This window comes from Bos javanicus, chromosome 10 (assembly GCF_032452875.1).
Source record: "Bos javanicus breed banteng chromosome 10, ARS-OSU_banteng_1.0, whole genome shotgun sequence".
Classification (NCBI taxonomy): domain Eukaryota; kingdom Metazoa; phylum Chordata; class Mammalia; order Artiodactyla; family Bovidae; genus Bos; species Bos javanicus.
In genome coordinates this window covers 60,818,403-60,831,243 of record NC_083877.1, presented here as the reverse complement: position 1 = coordinate 60,831,243, position 12,841 = coordinate 60,818,403, and the positions used below count along the sequence as shown (strand labels likewise).

General features: G+C 45.1%; 1 protein-coding gene across 4 annotated transcripts in view; it reads right to left on the bottom strand.

The window, feature by feature from the left end:
- The window catches only part of SHC4 (SHC adaptor protein 4), a 176,695-nt gene that overhangs the window by 127,176 nt on the left and 36,678 nt on the right, over window positions 1–12,841 (bottom strand). For 3 of the 4 annotated variants that reach the window (XR_009738738.1, XM_061428843.1, XM_061428844.1), the window contains exon 1: window positions 9,048–9,647. Coding sequence is in view for 3 of the 4 variants with exons in the window: in XM_061428843.1 (XP_061284827.1) it covers window positions 9,048–9,632 (585 nt within the window). In the remaining variant the exon portion in view is untranslated. Of the gene's footprint in view, window positions 1–9,047; window positions 9,686–12,841 lie in introns of those variants that run through there. The other variant, XM_061428842.1, reaches the window with a different exon arrangement.

Sequence of the window (12,841 nt, the reverse complement as noted above, 5' to 3'; positions counted from 1 at the left end):
ACATTTTTATTCTGGTCTTTAAAAAAGACATGTATTCAATATTTCAATCATGTAGATATGTTTGGCATAGTGCATTTAGTTTGGGGAGTGAGGGCAGGTAGGCAAGATAGGGGCAGAAAATAGAATGTTGGACATATACACTACTATATATAAAATAGATAACCAACAAGGACCTACTGTATACACAGAGACTACACTCATTATTTTATAATAAACTATAAGAGAAAATAATTTGAAAAATAATATATATATAGATAGATCACTGTGTTGTACACCTCAAGTTAACATTGTAAATCAACTGTACTTCAATTTTTTATTAAAAAAAAAGTGTTGTAGACAGAACTGTGCTTCCCTAGTGGCTCAGATGGTAAAGAATCCACCTGCAATGCAGGAGACCTGGGTTAGATCCCTGGGTTGGGAAGATCCCCTGAGGAGGGCATGGCAACCCACTCCAGTAACCTTGCCAGGAAAATCCCCATGGACAGAGGAGTCTGGTGGGCTGCAGTCCATGGGGTCGCAAAGAGTTGAACATAACTGAATGACTAAGCAGAGCACAGACAGAACTGGCAGTTCTTGTCTGGGTTCTACCACTAAGTTGCTATGTGACTTGGGGCAAGTCATTTCACATCTCTGAGCCTCTTTCCTCAACTGCAAAATGAAGGTTTTGGACATGGTGATCTCTGAAACACTATCTTCCAACTAACGCTCTAGTGGTCAGGGGTGAGCAAGGACTGGTCAGATCAAGGGATATGTACAGTTTTAAAAAGAACAGGAACAGTGGGTCAACTATGCCAGGATTTTCCTAAGTTCTTGCAGAATACACTTCTACATCTACTTCAAGAAAGAAACAGTAAGAAAATATAATACCCTCATTGCCAAAGAGTCAGTTTTAGCTGGAATTATTTCCTCGCACCTGTATGATGTCTCTTTTATCCACCAATAATTCCGAAAAAAAAAAAAAAGGGAAAACAGCAGAGGCAGAAAGCCCTGCCATTAGCTGTGCACACACCACTAATCCACACAACCAAAGTCCCATAATTTTGCATAAACCGTGGGACAGTCTCTTCAAGGGTTCGCCAGGGTCAGAAATCTTCCACTTTCAAGGTTAGAGTTATTAGACTGCTGTTGTGTGTGGCAAGGCCTTTTTCTTTTATCACATTTGCCCAGAGAAAACAGAGAAGGGTTAATTCCTGGTACTCCTATAGACCTTGGATTGGATGCCAAGCCCCAGCATGGCCCTGCTGGCTAGACCAAGTAAGCAAAGCCATGGTCCCCGAGTACTGACCACCATCATTCACACTGGCCTGCCTCCTGGACTTTTATCACATTTGCCCAGAGAAAACAGAGAAGGGTTAATTCCTGGTACTCCTATAGACCTTGGATTGGATGCCAAGCCCCAGCATGGCCCTGCTGGCTAGACCAAGTAAGCAAAGCCATGGTCCCAGAGTACTGACCACCATCATTCACACTGGCCTGCCTCCTGGACCTGCCCACCATCTACTCCTCCCTGGAATCCCATACTTGGATACTGTTCCACCTGACTCCTCTCTCACCATCTCTCTAAAATGTTGACCACCTGTATCCATGCTAGTGCAAGGTTTCTGCTTTACTGGTGAAGCCAGCTCAGGGTTAGCAAGAAGGTACTAAGGGCATTCTGTCTCCTCGCTATTGAGACAAAGGTGTGAAAAGTTACTTCCTTCAGAAAAGAGATCCTAATAGGAGATTTCAGACAATGGGAAAGGGGACATGGGGTCTTAGGATCACAGATAGCATTCTGTACACTTTTGTTTCAAATATAAGAAAATAAAGAAGTGAAATGACTCATCCCAGGTCACACAGCTGGCTAGTGTCAGAGCCATTACTTTAACCTAGACCTCACGATTCCTAGACCAGTGCTCTCCTACAGAAAAGACAGTTGGGGCAGACGGAACATCACAGTACCGTGGACCACATCCAGTGTAGACAGACAATAGGCAATACCAGTCTACAGCCTCAGTATTAAGATACAACATTAGAAAAGGGAAGATGGATGGTGAGAACATACCATGAGATTTACAAAGGAAGTCAAAAGATCGTATTTGCACCCAAAACTGATGAGCCCAATAGGCAAAAAAGTTTCTGTGGGCAAACACACTGCAATAAATGTTTTGGGGAACTGTTATGGGTTGAATTGCATAGCTCAAAAAGGTAAGTTGAAGTCTTAACCCCTAAAACCTATGAATGTGGCCTAACTTGAAAGTTGAGTCTTCACAGATACAATGAAGTTAAAATGAAGTCATAATGGATTAGTGAGAGCCTTAATCCAATGACTGGTGTCCTTGGACACACAGGAGAGAAAGACATGTGAAGATGGAGGGAGAGACAAGAGAGATGCCTCTACAAGCCAAGTAATGCCAAGGACTGCTAGCAGCCACCAGAAACCAGAAGAGGCATCGAAGGATTCTCTCCTAGAGCCTTCGAGGGATCGTGGCCCTGCAGATAGCTTGATTTCAGACTTCTAGCCTCCAGAACCGAGAGAGAATGAATGTCTGTGGTTGTAAGCCATTTGGTTTGTGACACTTGTTACAACAGCACTAGGATACTAATACAGTCTGTGGAAATGGCTATGCTGGGTGCAGCTGAAGTGAGGAGACTGAAATCATGCAAATGAATGCAAGCAGGCAAGTTCCATGGGTTGGTCCTCTAGAAAGTTCTCCTGCCCAGTATGGTCCTTCCTCTGTGCTACTCCATTTACGAACCTGCAGGACTGCCTGACTTGCTTGGAGGTAAGGGGAGAGGGTGGGAAGAAGAGCACTGGAGGGAGATAAGCCTGGATTTGGATCTTCAGTCCTGACTTGCTTGGAGGTAAGGGGAGAGGGTGGGAAGAAGAGCACTGGAGTGAGATAAGCCTGGATTTGGATCTTCAGTCCGCTATTTACTTACATTGCAAAGTGGAGGGTAGACAATACACTCTTTGAGTCTCGATGTCCTCACCGGGAGAAAACAGCCTTTCTCCATGTTTTATTGTAAGAACTACTGTGCTAACCTGTGGCAGTTCCATCTGGGTTAGTTTCTTTGCCTCTGATTTATTTAGTCTCTGAACTAAGTTGTAGGCAATCTGAGAACTGGGTATGGGAAAGGAAAGTAATATTTAAATACCTCCCACATGGAGAAATGAGCTTTAGTGCCTGTAAATGCTGGTGTTGGGACGGCTGTACATTATATATGAAAGTTGCTGAGAGAGTAAATCCTAAGTCTTCTCATCACAAAGAAATAGTTTTTCTTTTTCTTTTCTTTTGTATCCATTAACATATGAGATGATGAATGTTCAGTAAACTTACTGTGGTAATCATTTCATGATGTATAAAAGTCAAATCCAGTATGCTATACACCTTAACCTTATACAGTACTGTATGTCAATTATATCTCAATAAGACTGGAAGGAGAAAAATGCTGGTGATGGGGACCTTCAAGGTCATTGAGATCAATTCTCTCATTCTACGCATGAGAGCACTGGTCATGTTATATATCTTCCATGCTCACCATACACAGACCATTTTGGGTACCTGGGAGACCTCCACATGAATGTTTGTTGCTAGACAAAGTGAATCGGAAATATCTCATGAGAAACTGAAATGTAATATTATGGTGGGAACAAACGTCAGCATGTGGCCACATTTAACAGACCTCACCCACCTCACTACTTTGCTCAGACCCAGTCTGGCTGTCCATTTCTAATTTGGTATCTCTCAAAGAATGGTTTTGGAGAAGGCACCCCACTCCAGTACTCCTGCCTGGAAAATCCCGTGGATGGAGGAGCCTGGTAGGCTGCAGTCCATGGGGTTGCTAGGAGTCAGACACGACTGAGCGACTTCACTTTCACTTTTCACTTTCATGCATTGGAGAAGGAAATGGCAACCCACTCCCGTGTTCTTGCCTGGAGAATCCCAGGGACGGGGAGGCCTGGTGGGCTGCCGTCTATGGGGTCGCACAGAGTCGGACACAACTGAAGCGACTTAGCAGCAGCAGCAAAGAATGGTTTGCTAGACCACTTTTCTTGAGAAACCTTCAGGCAGTTTAAGGTCTGAGCTTGAATGAAAGTTACTCAAAAATAGTTTCTTGGGATTCATAAAGTATTCTCAGCTGTATAACTGATTTTATATCATAAGACCAAAAAAAAAGAGTTATTTTTAAAAGAATATCTAACCTAAAGTCAACTCTAACTTAGAGTAGATGGCAAATTAAGTACTTATTGTGAAGATAAAAGACACAAGACAACAAAATTAAAAGGAGCTCCAACTATGCCATTTTTATACAAAGAAGAATACAATATCCTCCATCTCCACCCAACTAACTGCCTTTCTTACTTCCCCTGCTTTAATGTTCCCTGGCACTTACTACACATGACATATTATATTTACTTATACATACATCACTGACTCGATGGACATGAGTCTGAGTGAACTCCAGGAGTTGGTGATGGACAGGGAGGCCTGGCATGCTGCGATTCATGGGGTCGCAAAGAGTCGGACATGACTGAGTGACTGAACTGAACTGATACATACATATTTACTGGTTTATTCATCATGACTCAGCTTCCCTCACTGGAATGTAAGTTCCATGAGGGTTCAGATCTGGTGTCTTAATTCACTGATGTGTCCCTAAGGCCTGGAATAGTTCCTGTCACACGTTTGGTCTACAGTACATATTTTCTCAATAGATAAGAGAATGAATAAAACAGATTTGGGCAAGGAGAGGAGCACTCACATGATGTGGATAAGAAAGTAGAATATGTGGCTGTCTTTTGACTAAAAGAGCTGCCCCTATGTCCACTAGCCACCAAGAATCTCTCTTATTATTGCACAGCTCTTAGAATGGCTATTATCAAAAAGGAAACAAACAGTGTTGGTGAGGATGTAGAGGAAAGCGAATTCTCATACAATGTTGGTGAGAATGTAAATTGGTACAGTCACAATGGAAAACAGTAAGGAGGTTCCTCAAAAATTTAAAAACAGAACTACTAAAAACAGAACTACTATACGATCCAACGGAGAAGGCAATGGCACCCCACTCCAGTACTCCTGCCTGGAAAATCCTGTGGATGGAGGAGCCTGGTAGGCTGCAGTTCATGGGGTCGCTGAGGGTCGGGCACGACTTGAGCGACTTCACTTTGACTTTTCACTTTCATGCATTGGAAAAGGAAATGGCAACCCACTCCAGTGTTCTTGCCTGGGGAATCCCAGGGACAGGGGAGCCTGGTGGGCTGCCATCTATGGGGTCGTACAGAGTCAGACACGACTGCAGTGACTTAGCAGCAGCAGCATACGATCCAATAATGTCACTTCTGGGTATTTATCCAAAGAATTCAAAACACTAACTCAAAAAGATATATGCACTGCTATGCTCATCACAGCACTATTTACATTAGCCAAGGTATAGAAACAAACTAAGTGCCCATCAATGGATGAGCAGATAAAGAAGATGTGAAAAAATATATATATATAAATATATATACATGGCTTCCCAGGTAGTGCTAGTGGTAAAGAACCCTCCTGCCAACGCAGGAGATGGATGTAAGTTCATTCCCTGGGTCAGGAAGATCCCCTGGAGGAGGGCACAGCAACCCACTCTAGTATTCTTGCCCAGAGAATCCCCACGGACAGGGGAGCCTGGTGGGCTACAGTCCATAGGGTCACAAAGAGTCAGATATGACTGAAGCAACTTAGCATGCATGTATATATATGTATACACAATGGAATATTAGCCATGAAAAAGAATTGCAACAATACGGATGGACCTTAAGAGTATTATGCTAAGTGAAATAAGTCAGACAGAGAAGGCAAATACCATGTAATTTCATTCATATGTGGAATATAAAAACCAAAATAAATAAAGCAAAACAACATGTAGATACAGAGGATATAGTAGAGGTTATCAGAGGGGAAGCGGCAGAGGTGAAACAGCTTTGTAAAGGGGTCAACTCTATGGTGAAAGATGGAAACTAAACTTTTGGTGGTGAGCACATTGTAGTGTATACAGAAGTAGAAATGTAATGTTGTACACATGAAACTTATAAACAAGTGTTATCATCATAAAATAAATTCTTCAAAAAAGAGTATCTCTCTCACGTCTCTACTCTGATTCCATATCATCAGGAAGCCTCTGATTTAACTCTTTCTATGCACATTTTTCTACAGATGAGATCACAATTTTGGTTTCCTTGGCACAATAATTTTCACTATAAATTAACAGGTTGGCATTTCATCTTTTAAAATGAGTGCACATCACATCTAAAAGAATTCTGAGCAGAATCTGAAACAGGATGAAAACCTGTGGTGAAAGGAGCAAAGACTGGCGCACACAGGGCAACTGGATTCTGCCGCTATCTCTTCTTTTGGCTCACCTGTGTGGCCGTAAAAAAGAAATCACTTCTCCAGTCCTCAGTTTCTTCATAGAGGCATTGAGCTTGATAAATTTTGAGTTCCTTCCATCTTTCAAAACTAGGGTTTCATAAAAATTAATAAATTAGGGTTTTCCATGTATTTCTGACTTCCTAAAAGAGGTGTTCACTGGTGTTTCATGTCACTGTCTGTTGGCAACATAGTGTGACTCACATAGATCATGAGGTCAGCACTTTTCCTAGGACCTGTCATTATCACCAGGAAAAAGACAGATGGCATCCTCATTAAAAATCTAAAATGCCAGTGGAGACACTCCCTAGGGAAATGGAGATCACACAGCAACTCTTTCACATTAGAAATTGTATATGCGTATGGGTGTGGAGAGGTGGAAGGAAGTTCAAGAGGGAAGGAAAGGCAAAGCAGAAGACAGAGGATGTCCAGGTGGTGTGGAAGGCAGGTGCCGAGCATGGGGTAGGAGAATCACATTCTCCCATTAGAGCTTGGAGGACACTTGACCAATAACAAGTACCCACAAACTTTTAGTGGATACATGAAACTATTTCCATGATGAGCTGTGTCACTGTGAGGGAGGGTAAGGGCTGAGTGTCCTATAAATTTATCTTCCTTGGAGGTTTTTGTTACCAATTCACCAAGGCCGCCCCTAGCCTGCTTTCCCTATAACCCTTTCAGCATTCATTATTTAATGTTCTTTGAGATCTTAATTGTCTGTGTGTGATACAGTTATTGGGCTATCTCTCAAATGTCTACTTTCAGATCAAACTTCTCATGAGAGTGCTAGTCTTACACAACTGCTACCTACAAATTAGAACCAGTTAAATATCATTACTTTAAACATAATGTGACCCTGTTCCCAACTCACTCTATCACTAACATTGCTAATCCCATTGGAAGGCTTACATCTGAAGTTATCTTTCATTCCTCACAACTCTATCAATAATTATCCACAGCCACTATAAATAGCAATAAACACACTCAGCAGTCTACTCACTGCTCAATAAATGTTCACCCGTCTATTATTTGTATGATGATCTGAAATGATCTGCTCTGTCATCCAAGACTGTTGAGGTTCTTTTCACAGAGACTCATATTCATCTGTTTTCTCTCATCTTCACATTAATCCATGTTACCACTCCTGGTGCCTAAACTAGAGTATCTTTCTTATGGACCTCCCAATTGCTAATTTTTCCCTGCTTCACAAATGAATTCACAGATTGGTCTTTTTGAAACCACCTTCATCAGGTTGTAGTTGATTTTTAAACCTATGAGGGTTCCTGTTTACCAGTCAGAGTGTTAAAAACTCCCTAGTAGGCATTAAGAGCTTTGGTCAGCTGCTCCCTCCCCCACAAGCTACCCGAGATTTGTCTGTAATTTGCCTTATTTTACTCATATTCGTTTGAGCATCAACTATGTGCCAGCCACGCTCCCTACCACCAGCTACCCTCCAGCATTCCCTCTTTTTTCAGTTAAGCCCAGCATGATGCTCCCCTGCAGTAACCACAGTAATATCTGCCTTTGGACTTTGCTCCAATTCTTGCCCTGCCAGGAATCTCCCGCTTTCTGCCAATAAAGATCTGATAGCTCTTCCAAGATGCACATTCCCCTGAGGGTTCCCCTATGAATGAATCCCAGACCACAACAACCTTCCCCTTTTCCTGAATTCCTTCAGCATCTCACACCAGATATATGTTGCTAAATATTGTTCTATTATTTCACCTGTATTTGTTGGTTTCCCTGATTGAAACTGTGAGCTCTAGAAGAACAGAAGCCAAATCTTTTTTTACTCAGATATGGAATAGAAAAGGGCAGATGCAAGGCCAATAAGGACCTTGATTTTGCACATGGCTCATGGACAAGGCCCCATGGCCACAGCGTAGGCAATAAAGACAAAAAAAATGTGCACCAAAGACCTAAGGCTACCTCCTAACACAAGACTAGAGATTCAGCCATGTTTGGAGAAGTGTTTGTTAAATTCTGAATTAGATTTTTAAAAACAATTCAGGTCCCTGATACACTATGTATTCCTCCAGCACAAAAATCTCTACTGAAACACAATGGCCAGTATAATTTACTGAGTCTTAATCACTAATTAGATTTGAAATTCCTGACTCTTCTTGTACAGAATGCTCAGTCCAGCAGGGACATCTCAGCTTTCTCTATGAAACTACCCTGGCAACTACCTACACTAACATGTAGCACCAGTTCATGCTCTTGAACCAAAAGTCATGTGATTTCAATACAGGCCAGATATTTGTAGGGAAACCTATAAGACCACCTCCCCTTCTCCGCCCCCTCCAGCTACACAATATCTTATGTGGTTGCATGCTAAGTCTGCTTCAGTCGTGTCTGACTCTTTGGGACCCTATGCATGGACTGTAGCCTGTCAGGCTCCTCTGTCCATAGGATTCTCTAGGCAAGAACACTAGAGTGGGTTTTCAAGCTCTACTCCAGGGGGTCTTCCCTACCCAGGGATCTGAACCCGTGTCGTTTAGGTCTCCTGAATTGGTAGGTGGGTTCTTTACCACTAGCGCCACCTGGGAAGCCCCCTGATGACTTATCCAAACCTGAAACTCGGCCGGATGATGCGCAGCCCCTTTCAGAAAGCAGAGAATATGCCCCTTGCAGGAGTGCAGAGAGGGAAATACTTACCCTCACATAGTAGTTCATGCCCAGCCCCAACAGGTGCTGCACAAAGTGTCTGTCCTGTCTGTTCCGGGGGGTTGGTTCCCCAGGGCCGGGAAGTGGGCAGGCGTCAGGAGTTAAAGAGGTCGCCCTGTGCCCCAGGGGGTCCCGCTGAGGCGGAGGTGCTGGCACAGCCCTATTGAGACTGGTTTCAGGGGAAGCCGGGCTGCTGGGAGCCGGGTCCTGGCTTTCCTGGAGCTTGAGTCGAGGTACCTCTTTGGTACCCAAACAAAAGTTTTTCAGACTCAGCAAGGTGGCTGGGTTGGCCAGCTTTACGCTGGCCATGCGAGGGATCAAGGTGCACAATGGGGTGGGGCTCTCCTGGGAGGCCAAGGCAGCATCTTCAGCGGGCAGGTGAGGTGCCAGGGTGGGGTAAGGAGGCTGCGGCGAGCCCTTGCTCCCTGTCGAGACTCCCGGGCTGCCTTCGTCCAAGGACGTGATGGACTCATTCCGAAAGCGGCTGTACTTGGCCCTGTGCAGCATCCCGGGGTGCCCGAAGAGTCCTACATATAGCACGAGTCCTGCCAGGCTGTCCTGACCGCGTTCTCGCATAGCCTTGGCAGTGCTGAAACAGGATACTGTTGCATAAATCGCCTCGCCGTCTGCTAGATAAACGGAACGGGAAACAAATGCCTCAATGCCCCGTGCAACTTGCGGCAGCCACCTCTCCAACTCCGCTCTCGCGCTCGCCCGCCTCGGCTCCGGGTCCTCGAGGGTAACAGCCCAGGGGAAAACGCCTACCCAGCTGATTTCGGTCCAGTCTGTGGCCCAGGGGCAGCACCCGGTGTTCTCGCCGGGGATTCCTTGCTGGGAAAGCTTGGACCCAGCCTCGCGGCGGCGAGGATCGCTCACCTCCTACTCTTCGGCATGGAACCGGGCGGAGAACCAGCCAGCCGGTCCCGCCGCGTCGCTGGCGGTGCGGGAGCCTTGCAGAAATATTTAGCGCCCCCCACCCCCATCCTCCCTTCTGCACACAGGAACTTTCAAACCTGCTCCCTCCGGTTCCCACAGGGCGGGGCAATGTCTGGCCTATTAACCCTTTATTTGTTCTAGTGATTGTTCATTTTTAAAAAAAAGGTGGGGGGGGGGAGGGGAGAATGACTATATGAGGCAAAGGCCCTTCTGCCTGAGTTCGTTTCTCCTGATGGCTGCCCTCTCTTGGAAGATCTTGTCTTGCATCCCATCTGGGCCACAGGCCAGCAGTACTAGTGACAGGCGCTCCTCCGCATTATTTCTCTGACTTGTGGTCCTTCCGTGTTCCTCAGATCCCCTCCCAGCCTGCCCACCCTGGCTCGGAGCTTCCCTCCCTCCCCGACTCCTCTCAGAGCTTTCAGAAGCCTCTCTGCAACAGAAGGCTGAAATGTGCAGGATGATACGCAGCGTGTTGAAATTTTTATGAATGAACTTTGCTGAATGAATTTCTCTCTGTGTGTGCAAGCTAATAAATCTGTGAATGAAGCTGAGAATAGCTGTAATTGACCGATGGTCTCAGGGGTGCTTGGTTTTTATCCAATCAAAGGGCAGCTTGATGACTCATGCACCATAAATATACTAAACTAGTAGCCAGGAGAAATAAAGCTGGAGGAAGAGAAGGGAGAGATTTTATTCTGTGATAACAGTGAAGGGGTTAAACAGTAAAGCAATCTTTAGTATAAGTCATCAGTAAGCTGGGCAGCAGGTTAAAATGTCCATTTTCTTTTTTGCTGAGATGGCTGGGAAAGCCAAGCAAAAGAACTAAAAATTAGATCCATTGTTCCACAGATATTAGAACATATGGTACACAACTCCTGTGGGAAGCCCCATGATGCATCTTCTTAGAAACATAGTTCTTTTTTTATTGATTGCTGGTTCCATCTCCCTCTGGTGCAACTTCCTGTACCTATCAAATGCATTCTGAAGACATGATGACAACTGCAAGAGACTTAGCACACACCAATCCAGGAAAGGAGCTGAGAAAGGGAAATGCAGGTTCTTTCTGGAATGGAGAAGAGGAAAGTGCTGAAACACTGAGAGGATGTGGAAAGCACATATCAGAAAAGAGAAGAAAATCTCAGCTGAAAGTTACATTTCTCGGTGGGCCAAGGCTCTTGCATCTGAAATTGCTCATTAACTCAAAAATTAAAACAAACCGGCTGCCCCTGGAATCAGGGACACCACCTTCACTGTTTTACTGCCCACAAGGCTGCATTAGGCTCATGTATATTTATAACTCTGATGGCCTGAACTCCTTTGAGATCCAGACACAGAATTAAATGGTTACTCCTGACCAGCTAAAAATGCATCCTCGCTGACTTCCTGCTCCCCTCCCCCTGGCTCGCCCCAGAAATTCTGCACCTTTTCACATCCTGTCTGCCAAACCTGTTAGAATGGTTTTTCCTTGGGAAGGCTTTTTTGCATCTTCATAAATTTTCCCATCAATGTTCACTGACCTCCTCTCTCTGCCATCAGACTTCCTCCTGACAAAACTGAGGGGAGTGACTAAGCCAGTTAGACTCCACATCCTTGGGGCTGAGGAGACAGACTGAGAAAAATCCTAACAGCAAACTTCCTGGGTCGTCCCAGTGCACCAGCCCCAAGCATCCAGTACCGTGAGAAGGAGGGTAGGGGAGGGAGGAGGGAGGAGGGTTCAGGATGGGGAACGCGGGTATACCTGTGGCGGATTCATTTCGATATTTGGCAAAACTAATACAATATTGTAAAGTTTAAAAATAAAATAAAATTAAAAAAGAAAAAAAAAAAGCAAACTTCCTTTTTCTTTCCACCTCACCTCTCTTCTTCTCTCCCACGGGTTCCCTCCTTGTTGTTACAGATCCCATGCTATGCTGCCTTGAGAAAGTTACTTTACCTCTCTGTGCCTGAATGCCCTCATCTGTTAGGAACAGCTGCCTAATGGAGATGCTATAAGGGCTCACAGGATAATCCCTGTAGGGCACTTGGCACCATGCACCACACAGTGCCTGCCTCACCAAGTATATGACTGGCAGTGTAAAGAAAGGCCATTTGAACCTGGGTTGCCTGCCCCTGAAGCTGTTATTCTTACTCCCTACAGAGTAGAGTCTATATCATCCTAGCCAACTAAAAAGAAAAATTAGCACAAAGCAGGAGAAGTTGGGGCTTCCCTGGTGGCTCAGCTGGTTAAGAATCTGCCTGCAATGCAGGAGACCTGGGTTTGATTCCTGGCTTGGGAAGAGCCCCTGGAGGAGGGATAGGCTACCCACTCCAGTATTCTTGTGCTTCCCTGGTGACTCAGACAGTAAAGAATCCACCTGCAATGTGGGAGACCTGGGTTCAATCCCTGGGTTGGGAAGATCCCCTGGAGGAGGGTATGGCAACCCACTCCAGTATTCTTGCCTGAGAATCCCCATGGACAGAGGAGCCTGATGGGCTACAGCCCATAGGGTCACAAAGAGTCAGACATGACTGAGCAGCTAAGTACAGCACAGCACAGAAATTGAGGACACCAACACGGTCCAAAGAAACTATTTCCTAACATTCACATGGGCCTGGACAAGGAAGGAACAATAGGAGCCCAGCAGGCTGATGTGAATCTTTGCTGAGGTCTTCATGCCTAGGTTCGATCCCTGGGGTCGATATCTGGGTTCGATCCCTGGGTTGGGAAGATCCCCTGGAGAAGGGAAAGGCTACCCACTCTAGTATTCTGGCCTAGAGAACGCCATGGACTGTATAGTCCATGGGGTCTCATAGAGTTGGACATGACTGAGCGACTTTCACTTCATGCCTAGAGGACAGGGTACCCCAGG